The 15,444-nt window shown below is 39.4% G+C and overlaps 2 protein-coding genes across 2 annotated transcripts in view; one reads left to right on the forward strand and one right to left on the reverse strand.

Moving 5' to 3' along the window:
- Positions 1 to 8,248, reverse strand: part of LOC116301377 (uncharacterized) — a 20,186-nt gene extending 11,938 nt beyond the window's left edge. The window contains exons 1-6 of the mRNA XM_031710428.1: positions 8,108 to 8,248; positions 7,758 to 7,803; positions 7,581 to 7,685; positions 6,997 to 7,152; positions 6,608 to 6,664; positions 6,024 to 6,156 (exon numbers count right to left, since the gene is read on the reverse strand). Coding sequence (XP_031566288.1) covers positions 6,024 to 6,156; positions 6,608 to 6,664; positions 6,997 to 7,152; positions 7,581 to 7,685; positions 7,758 to 7,803; positions 8,108 to 8,181 — 571 coding nt within the window. The 5' untranslated portion in view covers positions 8,182 to 8,248. The remainder of the gene's footprint in view (positions 1 to 6,023; positions 6,157 to 6,607; positions 6,665 to 6,996; positions 7,153 to 7,580; positions 7,686 to 7,757; positions 7,804 to 8,107) is intronic.
- Positions 8,249 to 8,277: 29 nt separating this feature from the next.
- On the forward strand, positions 8,278 to 15,160 carry LOC116301369 (geranylgeranyl transferase type-1 subunit beta). Its single transcript, XM_031710416.2, has 10 exons — positions 8,278 to 8,475; positions 8,669 to 8,840; positions 9,902 to 10,026; positions 10,294 to 10,352; positions 10,723 to 10,874; positions 11,035 to 11,167; positions 11,479 to 11,524; positions 12,224 to 12,408; positions 12,964 to 13,072; positions 13,480 to 15,160. The coding sequence occupies exons 2-10, from the start codon at positions 8,704 to 8,706 to the stop codon at positions 13,614 to 13,616; spliced, it is 1,083 nt and encodes a 360-aa protein (XP_031566276.2). The 5' UTR covers positions 8,278 to 8,475; positions 8,669 to 8,703; the 3' UTR covers positions 13,617 to 15,160.
- The last annotated feature ends 284 nt before the right edge of the window (positions 15,161 to 15,444 follow it).

Consider the following 15,444-nt stretch of genomic DNA (forward strand, 5'->3'; position numbering starts at 1 on the left):
GACTTAGCGCTGGAGAAATATCAAAGGGACGTTGCAGCTTGGAATGAAAAAAGACAAGCTTACAGGGATTGGTTGGATAAGAACTACCAAGACAAAATGCAGGCGGATAAGAACTTCGAAAACACAGACTACGCCTTCAAACTTTATGCGCAAGCACACCCCGACTTTAGAATGAAAAAGCCTCAGTTCAAGAATTACTACCAGCCTTCTAAGAAACAAAAAGACAATGAATTGGTCTTTGTAGGAGTCGCAGGGCTGGCCGGAGGCGTGGCTTTGGCGTATCTAATATAATGATCGTCTTTTTGGAAAGCGACAAGAATGACTTTACCACGTATTTGAATCCTCCCATCAAAGCCTGTAAGGTTCGGTTGGTTAGTTGCTCTTTGTACAATTCTTGGTATAATTTAATTAATGGCTTTGTCGTCGTGACTTCCGGCACCAAACCAAAAATACCAGATTCCCATTACACCCCTATAACACTGGCTAAGGAGCTAGCAAAGCATGGATATACTCTTACCACAGGATTGCCCCATGAAATGACATTCAAGAAAAATAATGGGAGCGCCAATCTAAAGGACAGTTCATTGGTAGAACTCCTGGGCCTTACTAGTACCACGATAAATAGCGGCAGTACATATGATGTGAAATGGAAAGTCGCATCCTCTTACGAAGTCTATTGCGACTTGGTTCATAGTTACAACAATGGAGAAAAGTCTTCTCTTATGTCCAAGTTTCTGCCCCAAGGTAATCCATTTGACCCAGTAGAATACACTCCCATTTCTTTGAGCTATGACTTATCTAATTTGGTAGAAAGCATAAACATCACCATTAAAGTGGACGGAAAGACGGTGGATTTTAACGGACGTAAGATCAATCTTGTTTTATCCTTCGCTTGAATCAAGCGAAGCGCGATTCTATTCATATAATGGGCCGCGTAGAGGACAAACTTAAAAGGATTTACTATGGGCCGGAAGGCTATTGGAGAGGAGCGTCAGCTATCAAGAAACTCGCGACCGCGGCCAGGGTATCAGACGAAACGGCTAAGAACTGGTTGAAAAAACAAACCCTCTGGCAGGTTTATCTTCCCGTGCCTAAGTACATTCCCAGGCCCAGCTTCACCGTAAATACCCCCAATGAAGTTCATCAGGCGGATTTGCTTTTCTTGCCGCACGATAAGGTGAGAAAGAAGACCTATAGGTACGCTTTGACCGTAGTCGATATCGCAAGCAGATACAAGGACGCCGAACCTATAACCAGCAAGGATTCTGGGGAAGTCGCAGAAGCCCTAGGTAGGGTTTATAAGCGCGTCTTGAAATGGCCTAAGCTGCTGCAAGTGGATGCGGGGACGGAGTTTATGGGCGTGGTTACCAAGACCCTGAAAGACCACGACACTAAGATTAGAAGAGCTAAAGCAGAGTACCACAGGGGTCAAAGCATTGTCGAAAGATTCAATAAGACCCTGGCCGAGCGTCTCTTTGGATACCAGTATTGGAAAGAGCTGGAAGATCCCTCCAAACGCAATAGGGAATGGACTCAGAGGCTCCCCCAGGTCGTCGCAGCTTCGAACAACGAGGCGGCCAGGGCTACGGGAATGAAACCCAGGGATGCCATAAAAAAGAAACACGTGGAACACAAGTCCTTCATCAGAAGTTCGAGGGCGGTCTTCCCCCATGAAAAGAAATTAGGTAATGTCACGGTTCGATATCTCTATGAGCCGGGTGAATTAGAAGGAGGATCCAAAAGAGCTACGGATCCTAATTGGTCTTTGGAAACTTACCAGATCCGAAGTGCGATAGCTAAGGAGGGTCAGCCCATCTTGTATTATCTTCATGATGGTCCCACGCGTGGGTTCGTCAAAGAAGAACTGCTTATCGTGTGATGTCCGAATGCTATCGTATGCACTCCGTCATCACACATCCATCGCTTACCGTCAAATGCAGACAGTGACACCTTCTCCTGCGTGACGTTATGTATCTGATGACCATAGCTGCGCAGGCTGTTCATCTTATGCCGCTGTTCCTTGCGTGTTCGTAATACGTTGAGGTAGGACTCGTGCGTAATGTCCTTCTTAACCACGTACTTTTTTACGCCTTTAGCTTTCTTTTCTACGCCGTCTAACTTTAGCACGCTGTACATCTTTGGTTTCAGACCCACGTATTCCACGATGGGTTTTCCTAACATTTCGTCTTTCATCTTCCCAATTACCTTCTTATTCTTCGCAGAGTAAAGGAAGTGCTCCTTCGGGTAACCGCTGGTGTCGTACTCGTCTATGTCGGGGAGGCAGTCTTTGTAAACGTCTTCCGTTTGCACTTCTAGAATTAGGGAGTCGGTGTCTGTGTACAGGAGGCGACAGCGGTCTCCGTACTTTGGCTTAAGCTTATCGTAGTAGAACTCGTACATAAGCAGCTTCGATAGATCCAGCACCGTAAAGCCTGTGTAAACGGGCTTGTTTAGTAAGAGGTTTGCCTTTTTCATGTGAATCACGTAGAAGTTCAGCATTTCTACGTATCTAACGAAGCCTGGCTGTGACACGTATGCTTCTGCTTCCTCTTTGGTGCTGACTATTTTTACGCTTACGCGCTTGCGGATGTTCTCCATTGTCTTTCCGAACACGCTGTTGTTCATCAGTTTGAAGAGGTTTTTCTCGAAGTCATTTTTCGCTGCGGTACGCTTTTGCGTGTTAAAGTCAATGTAGGGGCGCATCCAGGGTTCCTGCGTGAATTTTAGGACTCTGTGGATCTTCTCTACGCGCATTCCGTGTCGCACGTAGAACTGCAGGTTGCGGTAATGTACCACATACTTCTTCTTATCCATCAGGTTCATAGTTAGTTTCCTGTACGGTTTGTAACCAGGGCACATTTGCTTTTGCAGCGGACTTAGCTGCTTAAATGGTATCTCTATCGCTTCTGGTGCTAAGGGGAACTCATTGTGTTCGTCGTGCAGGCGCTCTGGGTACTCCAGATCCACTTCTAAAACGTAACCCTTGTCTTCCTCCTTTCCTACCTGCATGTAGAAGTCTATCGGCTTCACTGAATCCCATTCGAAGTCTCTCACAGGTAGGTACTGTGACATTGCCCAACCATAAAGGTTATTCGCATCCAGGTAGTAAATGTATGTGGTTGGTTTCTCTGGGTCGTGCTCTACTAAGGGGTTGTTTGCGCGGGCGTAACGTCGGCTGGGTCCGCATACGCCGCCACGAATACCGTCTTCCATAAACCGATACATGTCGTACTCCGTTAGGAGATCCAACTGCGCATTTGTCTTCTTTAACAAAGCACTCCAGCTGAGCCCAGGAGCCGTGTAGAAATTAGCGGGATCCAATCCGTAATATTCCATAGCCATCTTTCTGAAGCTTTGGAAAACATCTGCAAGCAGCACTACGTCAGACCTTAGGTAGATGTCGTGGTAGTCCCCCATGTTCTCACAGGAGTACTTTTCCCACACGTCTAACGCATGCTGGTACTCCTCATCCTTTATGCCGGACTCGTTTAGGGTGCTGTAGAAGCGATCTTTGGGTGGTAGGGGTTCTTTGAATCGATCCCAGGAGTCCATGTATTCGTATGGGTACACTCCTTTCCTTTCCGCGCCATATTGACTGGAAATGGGAAAGTTGGTGTTATACTTTACGAGGTTTGCTAAGGAGTCCGCCATAAACTGCTGCGAATCTAAGAACTTTAGCTTACCCACAGTTACGGACATGTAGCGCTCTTTGTTGTTGGGTATGCATTTGACGTCGGAGCCGTCTGTTCCTTGTAGTAGCAAATGGGAGTCGTACCCGCGGAGGTTGTGAAAGAACACCGGAATCTCCATGTCTGGATTTACTTTGAAGTTTATATTGCATTTCCAATGAGCCGCTCCTCTGTATTTACCCGTGATGTGGCAGTGATCCCTAACCTTATCCACATAGAAATCCTCAACAAATGCTTTGTGACAGTGAATGCAGTGCGTGGAGGGCTTTCCCGGCTTCTCACCTTTCTTAGCATACTTCCCGCATTTAAAATGAGCTTCTCCTAGATACTTTCCATCTTCATCCCACGCTTTCTTGGCTCGTCTTCCAAACTGAAGAAGCGTATGTTGGCAAATGTAGCATTTTTTTGCCTTGTTAAAAGCCTCCTGGTTCTCTTTGGTAAATTCCATCTTCTTTGGACATCTTAATTGTTCTCTAATCTCTCCCTCCTCTTCTCGCAATGCTTCTAGAAACTCATTAGCTGCGTTCTTACCTCGGTAAATCACAGGAGGGTTTGCTTTACCGTCTGATCTGACTACTATGTAACCAAAGGAGCAGATCTCGTGTAATCCTACCTTATTCGTGGCGCCACGTTTCTGCTCTTCCTTAGTTATCAACGCTTCGAAGTCTGCATATATCACGTAAGGCACTTGCATCTGCTTTTGGCGGTCTGCGTATGAAAGCTCTTTGTTGGTGGGCATCTGGATCCGTTGCGCCACTTCTTCGACTCCGCGACAGATCTCATCGTGTTTCTTTAGGGTATTTAAGGATGTAAATGACAGCAAGCAGCAGTCACAGAAGTACTTTTTGCCTTTGTGCTTAGTATGTCTGTAGAATAGTCTGCTAATGTGTTTAACCCATGAGTAGTGTCCGCCGTGGTAGAATAAATGTACGCGCTCTCCTTTACTTTTTGACAGAACTAACGGTACTATCGTCTGCTCTCTGACTCCGTAAACGTTAATTGCTAGATCGTTTATTTCCTCAAATATGGGGATGTCTATCAACTGCATGGGAAATTCCACACCATCCCACTCTAAATCATCTGTGGGATACTTACTTGTCCTACAGGGATCCTTCTCTGCTGGATACAGTGCAGACCTGATTGCCCACATAAAGCATCGATTGTCTTCATTCTTCACGTTTACAATAGCCTTCTTCCTTTCTACCCACGTTGGTAGCGGTACGTAACTTCCCCCTCGTATGGGTACGTACCTGGCTATACTTATCTCTATTCCTTCAACCTCCTCTACTGTCCAACCCGATCCTTCTTTCGTGTAGTTAGACAGCGACTCCATTATTGCTTCTAAGGCTTCACTGAGTGACCTATCCAGATTCGTGGATTCTAATATCACTAACGACTTTGATCGCAACATTGCTGTCGTCATTACCTCGTCTTTTGACAAACTTACTTCTACCATTATGCTCGCTTTCAGGGCTCCTAATTCTTCTATACCTTTTCGGAGAGTCCTTTTAACCTTCCTTTCTGACTGACGCCAAAACTGTCTAACGTCAATCTCACCGTTACCGGGTATTGACACCGTGCTGAAGTTGCTTTGGGATTCCATCTATATAATAGGAAATATTTTATACCTAATACCAAGCACTTTTTAGGTCGTCGTAGTCGTACTCACAGTCCTGACAATGCCAAAACAATTTAACCTTAGTCTCAAACTTCTTACCACATCCACAATCATAACTGCTCATACACTTCGTCTTCATTTTCAAATGCTTTTTCAAATCCGCTTCTTTCTTAAAAGTTCTCTTACATTCTTCGCACTCCATATATAGACTAACATATTTGCGCTGTTGCCCCCAACCACACTTGGAGTGGGTTGTTTCCGTAGGTGGATTTTTGACACGGGTCTTGCCCGTGTTGAGATTGCGCTGGAACCCCCATTCCCTATACTACTCCTGAATGAGAGATCCTTATCCCATTCCCCAGCTTTCATTTTGATCAAACCCCATATTCCCAGCCCATGTTTGGTTCAAATCTCAATCTAATCCCATTTTTAAATTGTTTTTTGTTTGTTTGTTTGTTTGTGCAGTGATCTCATTCCCAGTGCATAAAACCTCATTTTTCCAGCCCCCAAAAAGGCGAATTCAAGCTCCCATTTTAGCCCTTCAGGACCCTCACTACATATAGGTTTCTAAAGGGATGAGATTTTTAATTTTTCAAATTTTATTTCTCATCTTTCCTTTATCCCATTTCTTGTTCTCTATTATCTTTGTTAAATAATGCAAATTTCTATTCTTTTTTTCATTTCCTAACTTAGTTGTGTCAAGAATTTCTAGTTACCTTGTAATTTCGTATTTTCTTCAACTAATTTACTTTTCTCATCCTTGAGCTCAAATAACTTCAGAGATGAATCCTGTTTTGACTTGGACAACAAGCTCCTTAATTTCTTGAGTTTCCTTTGATATCTTTCATCCTGAAAATAATAATTCAATAATTTTAGAGAAACAGACAGCATGGTCGAGTCCTGAGTTCGAGTCTTGCTGTGGCCACTAGCTGAGACTGTATTTGTCCTGGTTTCTGATTAGTTCAAATTCAGTTTCTTGACCATGCTTGTAAATAGCCAACTGGTTTGCTTCCTTGCCAGTTGGGATTCTTAAAACACTTTATGTTTCTTTGATTATTTTTTCATTTGAGTTTTATTTCAGTGTCCCCAATTAGTTGTATAAACTAAATACATTGACACTGAAATAAAGTTATTTACTGTAATTATTTATTAATTTATTATTGCTGGCTTTTATCCATTTCCTCTCATTCCCATCACTTGAATTCAAGACTTTAAAATTTGAAATACTAAGCTGGAAGATGGACCACATATTCGTTAGCAATATTAAGTGCTTTCCTTTTAAGCCAAAAGCTATTCTTACCTGTTTGGTTGTGAGCTCTTTCATCATTTTTAGCTCTTCTTCCAGAGTCTGAATATACTAGAATAAAGTAAATAGGTTCATTAGAAATTATAAAATCAAGTTCTCTTTGTCTTCTCCTAAGATTCTGGGGTCAACTCGGGTGGCATCGGTAGCAGTGCACTCCTTCATCTGGGGTCTTGAGTTTGATTCCCAGACTTAGCATCGCATGTGAGTAGAGTTTGTTAGGTTTTCCAATTTTTCCTCCCTATGCAAAACCTAACAAGCTGAATTTCAATTCCATCTGTGAGATAGCTGTGCCCTGGCTTTGATCAGGCAGGGGGCTGATATCAGTAAGGAAAGTAACAATAAAATTTGAAGGGTTTGTTATTGCTCTTAAACATTTATCCTACCTGATCTTTAGCATAAATTGTTCTGTCACATTTATCTTCAACACCAGTGTTGTCGCATTCTATATCCTTATCACTCCTTGTGCTTATAGAAGTCTTTCTTTGTAGACTATCCAATTCTTCCCTGAGTAGCAGTATTTCTCTTTCTCTCTCATCAAGCTATAGTAGAAAATTTTTTAATGATTCACTGGTTTCATAGCTGCAATATTATGCACAGTGCTTTTCAACGGGACAAGTGGAATCATCATGTGCTATTGTGACAAAATAGGATTTGGATGGAAGCCAATGCACAAGTGCCTATATATGAAATGTTATGGAAACACTTTGATTGATGTTTATCAAAACCTACTTCGTCACAACAACAGTGCGGCGCATGCTATTCAGAAACATAGGTTTTCTGACAGTCCTTGCATTAACGACCCTGCCCCATTCTCTTGAAAACTATTTTTTCTCTACCAAATAATACTTGTCTAATATTTACAACAGTTACCTATAAATACAAGTCAAGGAGATTATTACAAACACAGTTATTCATGCAATGCATATCAACTTGTCCCCTTTTAATATTCATTTACGTAGCTTTTTACCTGATTCTGCAGTGAATATGATAAGTCTTCTGAATTAGCATTCTGTTCCTTCTGTGTTTTCAGCTCTACCTTAAGTGCATTGAGTTCTCCATTTAGTTCATCAACCTGTGTTTGAAATCATTAGGTGTTAATCAGGGGTCCATATGAATATTAAAATAAATGCATAGTTTGTTGTACCTCTGCTTTACTTGTTATATTGGGCTTTGAAGATAAGGAATCATCACTGTCAAAGAAAAGTGCAACAATACATTAAAACTAAATTCATAATTTATGATGTGAAAGTTATGGCTGTAAGTTTCTTGTAAACATGGCTTCGTTATCCCTCTGAAACCATCTCTTGTATAATGGTTTTCTAATATAGATCATTCCAAAAATAGTTTGTATGAAAGAACAAGACAAATTAAAATTCTAAATTCAGCATATCATTTCATTCTAAGTTAACTACCAGAATTAAAATCAACAGAGTGGCTATTCGTACGTCACCCGTACGGCGACTTGTATTTGAATTTTCAATCATTTCAGTTTACCTCTCGTCTCTTTTGCCTTTGGAAGACGGAATCCGAATCTTGACAACTTCATTCTTTGAAGGATTAGATCCCATCCCCTATACACTCATCAAATCAATCCTTGTAGTAAAGAACAGTCCTCAAAACCCAAAAATTTCAGCGTTTCTGATCTGAGCTTCTATCGAACTTCTCTTCCTGTGATGATGTTATTGTTACCATGACGATTACCACCGCTGTACAACGCGGGCGTCTAAGAATAATCCCATAACTCACTGCGGGCATCAATCAAAATGGCGGACGATTTTTCGTCAAGATAAGAGAGAGAATTTTCTCTCCAATTAACCGAAATTTTTGAAAAATTTTATGCAAAATACGAGGATAAGGATAAGGTAAGGAGACTTTAAAGGGTCTAGTGGATTTTTCTTTGGAATTTGTTTGATTCATTTGTACAAGATATCAAAGATACACCAAGTTTAGAAGTCTGCCAAACGTAAACACCAACACCAACCGAGGGCGTATTTATTTTTAATCGAAACCACTTTTTTTACTCTTATTTTAGCTCAGATTTATCTTGATTTCCAGGAACTAAGCTTCTGTTAAAATATTTTGAATATAACATGATGGATGAGGCGATGCAAGATGAGCGGGAGGAGGTACAGTTTCGTGAGGATGTCCTTCGCGACAAACATATCAAGTTCTTTCAACGATGCTTAGCTGTTTTACCGTCAGAATATGCATCTTTAGATACTAGCAGGTTGGTAAAATAATGGGTATTTGTTCCTGTAGTTTTTAGTCAAGGTGGGGATAGGCGTTTTTGATTTTTCTTTTTAATATTAATTTAAATATGTACGCAGGGAAGCTTTATTGTACTTAATTAGATATCACAACTGTTTTTGATTCATTTCTGGAAATAATTAAATACTAGTTTATAAAAAAATGGTTTATATTTATTTATTCTGATGAAGTGTATTTGTTGGTTTAAGTAACATTGAGAACAAGTGTCGTATATTTAAAAAAAAAATTTGATTTCAACCGTTTTTACTGCATGTAAAGAGCTAAAAATATAAGCAACTTTTCATTAGACAATGTCTAGCCAGAATTGGAACTTGTCTGGTCAAATCTTTGCATTGCTAGTTGTTTTCACCACTAACATTGAGCCAGAAATAAGGTATGACTGAGCTAAAACTAATTTGTCAGGTCATCATGACTGGTTGAAGGCCGTTATTTTTAGCCCAGCCTATATAACATAAATACACCTAATTTAAAAAACGTTGTCATCACCAAAGGCGATAGGCAATAGGATTTAGGCGAAAAGTGGTAGGATATATGTCATTTCAAGATCCAAGAATAGCTGGAATGACTTGTGTTTCTTCTTCTTCCTCTCATCAAGAGTATGGACCTTCGTGCTGAGATTCATTCAATGTTCTTGTATTCAAAGAAACCATTTCCATGTCGGAATGACCTATCACCTAAAGGCGATGACAATGTTTTTTGAATTAGGTGCATATTGAAAAATATATATAAAAAGTTAATTGAAGGATGTCATAAATTGACAAACAAACAACAAGAGAAAATCAGTGGCGAAGGACAAGAAAGGGACATAAGAACTATACTTGCTTGTACACTACCAACTCAGACATCACAACGGCTTGTTGTGAAACTGGTTTTTTACTGCCGCCAGTCAACAACATAAAAGGTACCAAGTAACTATTTTTGATTGGTGGCAGCGAAAAACCAAATTTCAACATGTAGCTTGTAACTACAGAGTTTGTAGAATATCAAAAACTGCAGTAATTCTTACCTTTTTGTCATCAGAATGACTGTTGCATTCTTTGCTGTTTCCGCTTTGGATGTACTGAATGCTTTACACTTGATTGGAAGTGAAAAGAAAGAAATGATTGAATGGATCTATTCTAACCAAGTCATCCCTACAGAAGATGGTAAGGGGAACATAACATGCTCTTTACTTCATTGGGGGAGGAGATGAGTTTGAAAATGTGGGACAACTGACATTTTTTCATTCATTTTCCCATTCCTTTCTATTCATTTTCTGGTGATGTCATATCATATCAGTTTTGTACATGTATCTGGGCCACTTTTGAACAGTGCCTGGATCTTCCCAGCTTGTAATTATGATCTCTCTACCTTGCTTTTGTTTTAGTTCTAAGATTATTCCAAAGTTGTATTAACTAATGTTTTCTCTCTAGGGAGAAATGAAGGTAAATGTGGTTTCCGTGGATCGGGAATGACTGGTGCAGATTTGAAGGTAAATTGTGATTAATTGTCGTTGAATCAAAGGAGAGACCCAACAGACTCTACATTAGGTGTGAAATGTGATCATCTGGATGAGTGTAGTCTTGAGAAAGACTTTTTTTGGTGGTGACTGACATTTCGACAACCTGAGCAGAAGTCATCTTCATCTTCTTGAAGATGATTTCCGCTCAAGTTGTTGAAACATCAGTCACCACCAACCTTCTTGAAGATGATTTCTGCTCAGGTTGTCAAAATGTCAGTCACCACCACCAACAGTTTTTCTCAAGACTACACTCACCTGGAGGATCACATTTCATACCTTACTTTTACGCCTGGGTTCAAACCATTTATTCTTAGACTCTACATTGTTATTTCAATTACAGGATCCTGAGAATGTCTGTGAGTATGAATGTGGACACATAGCCATGACGTACACTGCCCTAGCCATGCTACTTATTCTTGGAGATGATTTATCAAGAGTAAACAAGAAAGCAGTCGTACACGGGCTCCGACACTTACAACTAGAAGATGGAAGGTGGGTATCCCTGGTTTTTAATGGTAATAGAATGATCCTCTTATTGTGGAGCCCATTTGGGGAGACAAAAGCCCCTGCAACCCTACTTCTTCAGAATAAGTCCCAGTAGCTGTGAAAATAATTTCCATTATGTTTATTCATTTTTTCATTTCATTCTCAGTTTTTGCCCTACCTTTTTTGGAAGTGAAAATGACATGCGGTTCATATACTGTGCCTGTTGTATTAGCTACATACTTAATGACTGGAGTGGAGTGAATATGGATAAAGCTGTAGAGTATATTTTAAAAAGCCAGGTAAAGTGTATTTTATAGCTCCAGGAATATACCTCCTTACCCTGGGCATATAATATAATTTTCCCATTTCAGACCACATGTCTTTCCCTAGAGTATCATTTCTTTGTTTAACAGTTGTGCATAAGAAGACACATAAATTTAGATACAACTCAAATAAAGAATCTTATCCTTAAGGGAATGATATGTGGTATTTAATGGTGAAATATTGCAAGAAGATAAAATAAAGGTCTAGATTGTCCGTGCCTCTTCTTTTTAAGGGAAGTTTGGTAACATTTTATTGATCTCACTTCTCCAAACTATTTTATTTTCAGTGCTATGATTATGGAATTGCTCAGGGTCCAAACTTAGAGTCACATGGTGTGTATTCATCGTTTAAAAAAATGCTATAAAAATAAAGTTCTTATCTTAAGTTTTACAACTCTTTTCATAATTTTGTTATCAAGACAATAGAGGTTTTGCGGGAACAATACAATCATTCACATGAGAAAGAATTCAATTCCTAAGAGCAAAGGGATTTTATTGTTCTGCCATCTAACCACAGGCAGTCCAAGCTGGATTATGGGTGCCATCACGTGATGGTGCAAAGCCTCTATTGCAGATGTCTTGGGGACATCTTTCAATTAAAATTACTATGGTAATTATACAGCTTCTCATTAATCCCATATAGGTAACTGTCCAATTATTTTCTTAATTGGACAGGTCTTGTTGATATGGGATTAATTAGGCAGCTATATAATTAATAGGTAATGGGATTTTATGCTCCCCAATCAAGAAATAATTAGAGTCAAAAAATTCCTCTGACTGCCAAATTGGACTCGGCCTATGGCCTCATCCAATTTGGGAAGTCCTCGGAATTTTCCTCGTCCAATTATTTCTTAATTGGACAGCATGGAGTCCTATTACATATACTAATTCATTATGGATTTGATTGACAGAAAACAAAGACCAATATGTTATAGATTTTAGCTCACTATTGTATGAAATTGGCTTTATCTAAATTTCACATTTGTCATAGATTGCTTTCTAAGAATCCTTGTCTCTTGTGTCCTACTCTAGGTGGTTCAACATTTTGTGCCATTGCCTCCCTTTCTCTGATGAATCGTTTAAATGACGTTTTTTCTGGCCGTGACTTGGAAAAATTGAAACGATGGTGTATGTTCAGACAGAAATCAGGGTTTCAAGGAAGACCAAACAAACCTGTTGATACTTGCTATGCTTTCTGGGTTGGTGCTTCATTACAGGTACATTTATTAAGATTGATAAAAAAGAAGTGTGAAGACCTCTTGAAGCATGTCAGAATGCAGCTGAATTTGGAGGACAAAACAATAGGTTTCCAATTCACATTAGGCTGAAATTCTTTTGTTTTGTCCTCCAAATTGAGCTGCTTTGACATCACATGCAAGGGGTCTATCATAAGGATACCAGAATTCTTAATGGTTGGTGAAGATCATATAAAGGTAAATTATTTAGTTCTAAAAAGACCCTCACATGTAAGGAATCATGTGGTTCCAAAAAATTTCCATACCCCCCATGGAGGAAATCAGAAATTCCCATGGGATAGGGGATCAAAGGAAAAACAAAATTACAAGGTTTGTATGAAAGAAAATTTATAATTCAAGAGGGGTGGGGACCTTTTTGATATTTTCCTCCATGGCTGGGGGCATGGAAGTTTTCAAAAACCATATTAGAATTTCCAAAGGTGTGAGAGGGGTATAATTTTTGTAAGCTTAGTAATGATTGCCAAAAAGTAATATTAATCCTTTTGTTTTCTTGGTTGTGTTTTTTAACCATTTCAGATTCTAAACTCGTTTGAGATGATTGATTTTGTGGCTAATCGGGACTACTTGATGCAGACCCAAGCTAATGTTACTGGGGGATTTTCAAAATGGCCTGGCAACCATCCTGGTAAGTAAAGGCATACAATAAAATATTTACTCAATAAACCCCTGCAGTGCTCTTTAAATTGTTTTGATTACGGTGCTTATTCAAGGGGGGCACTCTTGGTACCAGGGAAAGGGTTCAGTGGGGGGGGGGGGGGGTGGGGGGGGGGTGGGGGGGTTAGGGCAGGGTCATAGGGTGCCTGTGCACCCTACTTTCTAGCTTGAAATTAGTTGGTTGGTTTAAACATTAAATCTCCTAAATTATTTTTTTATAAATCCCATACTCCACCCCTCTCCCCCTTTCCACTCCCCCCCCCCCCTTCCCCCTCCCCCTTACTGTGACTCAACTGTAATCAACAAAATAATATAATGCTCTGATTGCTAAGCTACCTTGCTTTTACTTCACATATTCTTATTTCCTATTTTCTTTAGATGCCTTACATTCATACTTTGGAGTGTGTGGTTTATCGCTGATGAAGGAACATGGTCTCTTACCCATACATGCAGCACTCAACATCACCCAACGAGCGGCAGACCACCTCAAGACGCTACACAACTCCTCGAGTTGACATAATTCCTAGTTAAACTATGCGTACAGCATCTGTGTTTGTTTACTGACTACAGTATGCATAAGTGGGAAGAAAGAAATGAAAGGGAAATTTTGGGAAAATAAAGAAATGAATAAGTGGCTCTGGTATACAGGAAAATGGTCTATCTTTGTACATAACTGTTATTGTTCTTTTTTGAATTAGTTTACTTAGAGAATAAATATTAATTATTACGGGACTGATAATGGTTATTAGTATTTTTAAACAAGTGAATATTATAATCTGGTGCACTTATTGGTCACGATTTACGTTTTATGCCGTTATATTCACCTACGGGTGAATATAGCGCACGCACAAGCATGCTCATTTGTAAAATAGAATTTGAGCAGAAAATACCTTTCTCTCTATTTATCATTAAATTCACTAAATAATGTGCTAAATTCACTACTAAGTGTTAAAAATACTAAAACAATTATTTGCCTCAGGCTCATTGAATATCAGGGAATGTTTACCTCGCCACTTAAAGACTCACATCTCGGTAAATATTCCCCAACATCCACTTCATATAACTTGTTAAATAGTTATTAATTACAGGGCTAAATCTAATGGCTGGTCAGTTGCTAGTCATGATTACCGACCAAATTACTTTTAGCTCAGCCATACATCGTTGTTGGCTCAGTGTTGCCCGTCAAAATGGCTGTTGAGGCAGAAATTGGCAGGGGGGAAAATTTGACTGGATAAGTTCCAATTTCTGTTGACCAATCATTATTATTTGCCATGGAATTAGAGATGTAGCTGGGGGTGGGGGTGGGGAATGGGAAACAATGTCAATTACTTGTTGCCTGTTTTTCCACCAACAGCACAGAATCACGAAAAATATATGCTTTCTATTAGGCCTTCAATAACTAGGCTTGTACTCTTTATACTTTTAGATTTACTGGAAATTTGAGACCATTTATCACTCCCAATTCACAAGGTTCTGTAGTGGGAAATGAAAATTACGAAAAGCTTTATTTATTTGCAAAAATCATAGTAAGACTCATTCAAATAACAAATCTGGGGAACTGTGTTATTTGTTTGACATTTGTAAGGATTATTAAATAGACAAGTTAGTAAAGGACTCAATATTATCATGGAAAAACCTTGTATTTGACCTATATCTGAATAATAATGTAGTGTGGTTCGGTATTTACAACCATTTTAAAAATTTCACATCCAATGCTGCCTCCTTTGCAGCCATTCTTAGGGTCGTCAAGCAAAACGGCTGCAAAGGAGGCTACATCCAATGTGGCTCAATCGAGATTGCATGTAGCTACCATCAATCAATCTAACTAACTCAAGACAAATGAGAGCTTTATTGACAAAGAAAACTGGCCAGAGATGGAAATTTGTTGTAAAATGGTTGTAAATTTGTTATCTATGATATTCCTTTATATGACTAGTCAATGAGATGCCTAGATTGAATGTTGATGTTTCAGGGGTGGAGGTGTGAACATTGTCAAAGTTAGTTCAACTAAATTGACGTAATAAACATACTCTTCAGCCATGCATGGCTGGAAAATAAATCTTGTACCTTTTGTGTCATGTTTCCACCCCAAAAATATAAAGAGATAGAGGAAATAAATGAAGGAAAAGGGAATGTTAGAAAAAGAAATTTTAAAAAATGAGAAAAGAAAGACATAAGGAAAAAAAACATAAAGAATCAAAAGAACAAAAAGTAAAGAAATGAAGAATGAAATAAGAGAAAGAGAGGAAGAAAGAGAAGAAAGAAAGAATAATGAAGAAAAGTAAGATGCAAGGAAGGAAGAAAGAAATGGAAGGTGAGGAAGAAGAGAAAGAATGGAAGAAA

This window comes from Actinia tenebrosa, unplaced genomic scaffold (assembly GCF_029948245.1).
Source record: "Actinia tenebrosa isolate PJP-AT-01 unplaced genomic scaffold, QUT_ActTen_1.0 PGA_scaffold0__85_contigs__length_37466705, whole genome shotgun sequence".
NCBI classification, from domain to species: Eukaryota; Metazoa; Cnidaria; class Anthozoa; order Actiniaria; family Actiniidae; genus Actinia; species Actinia tenebrosa.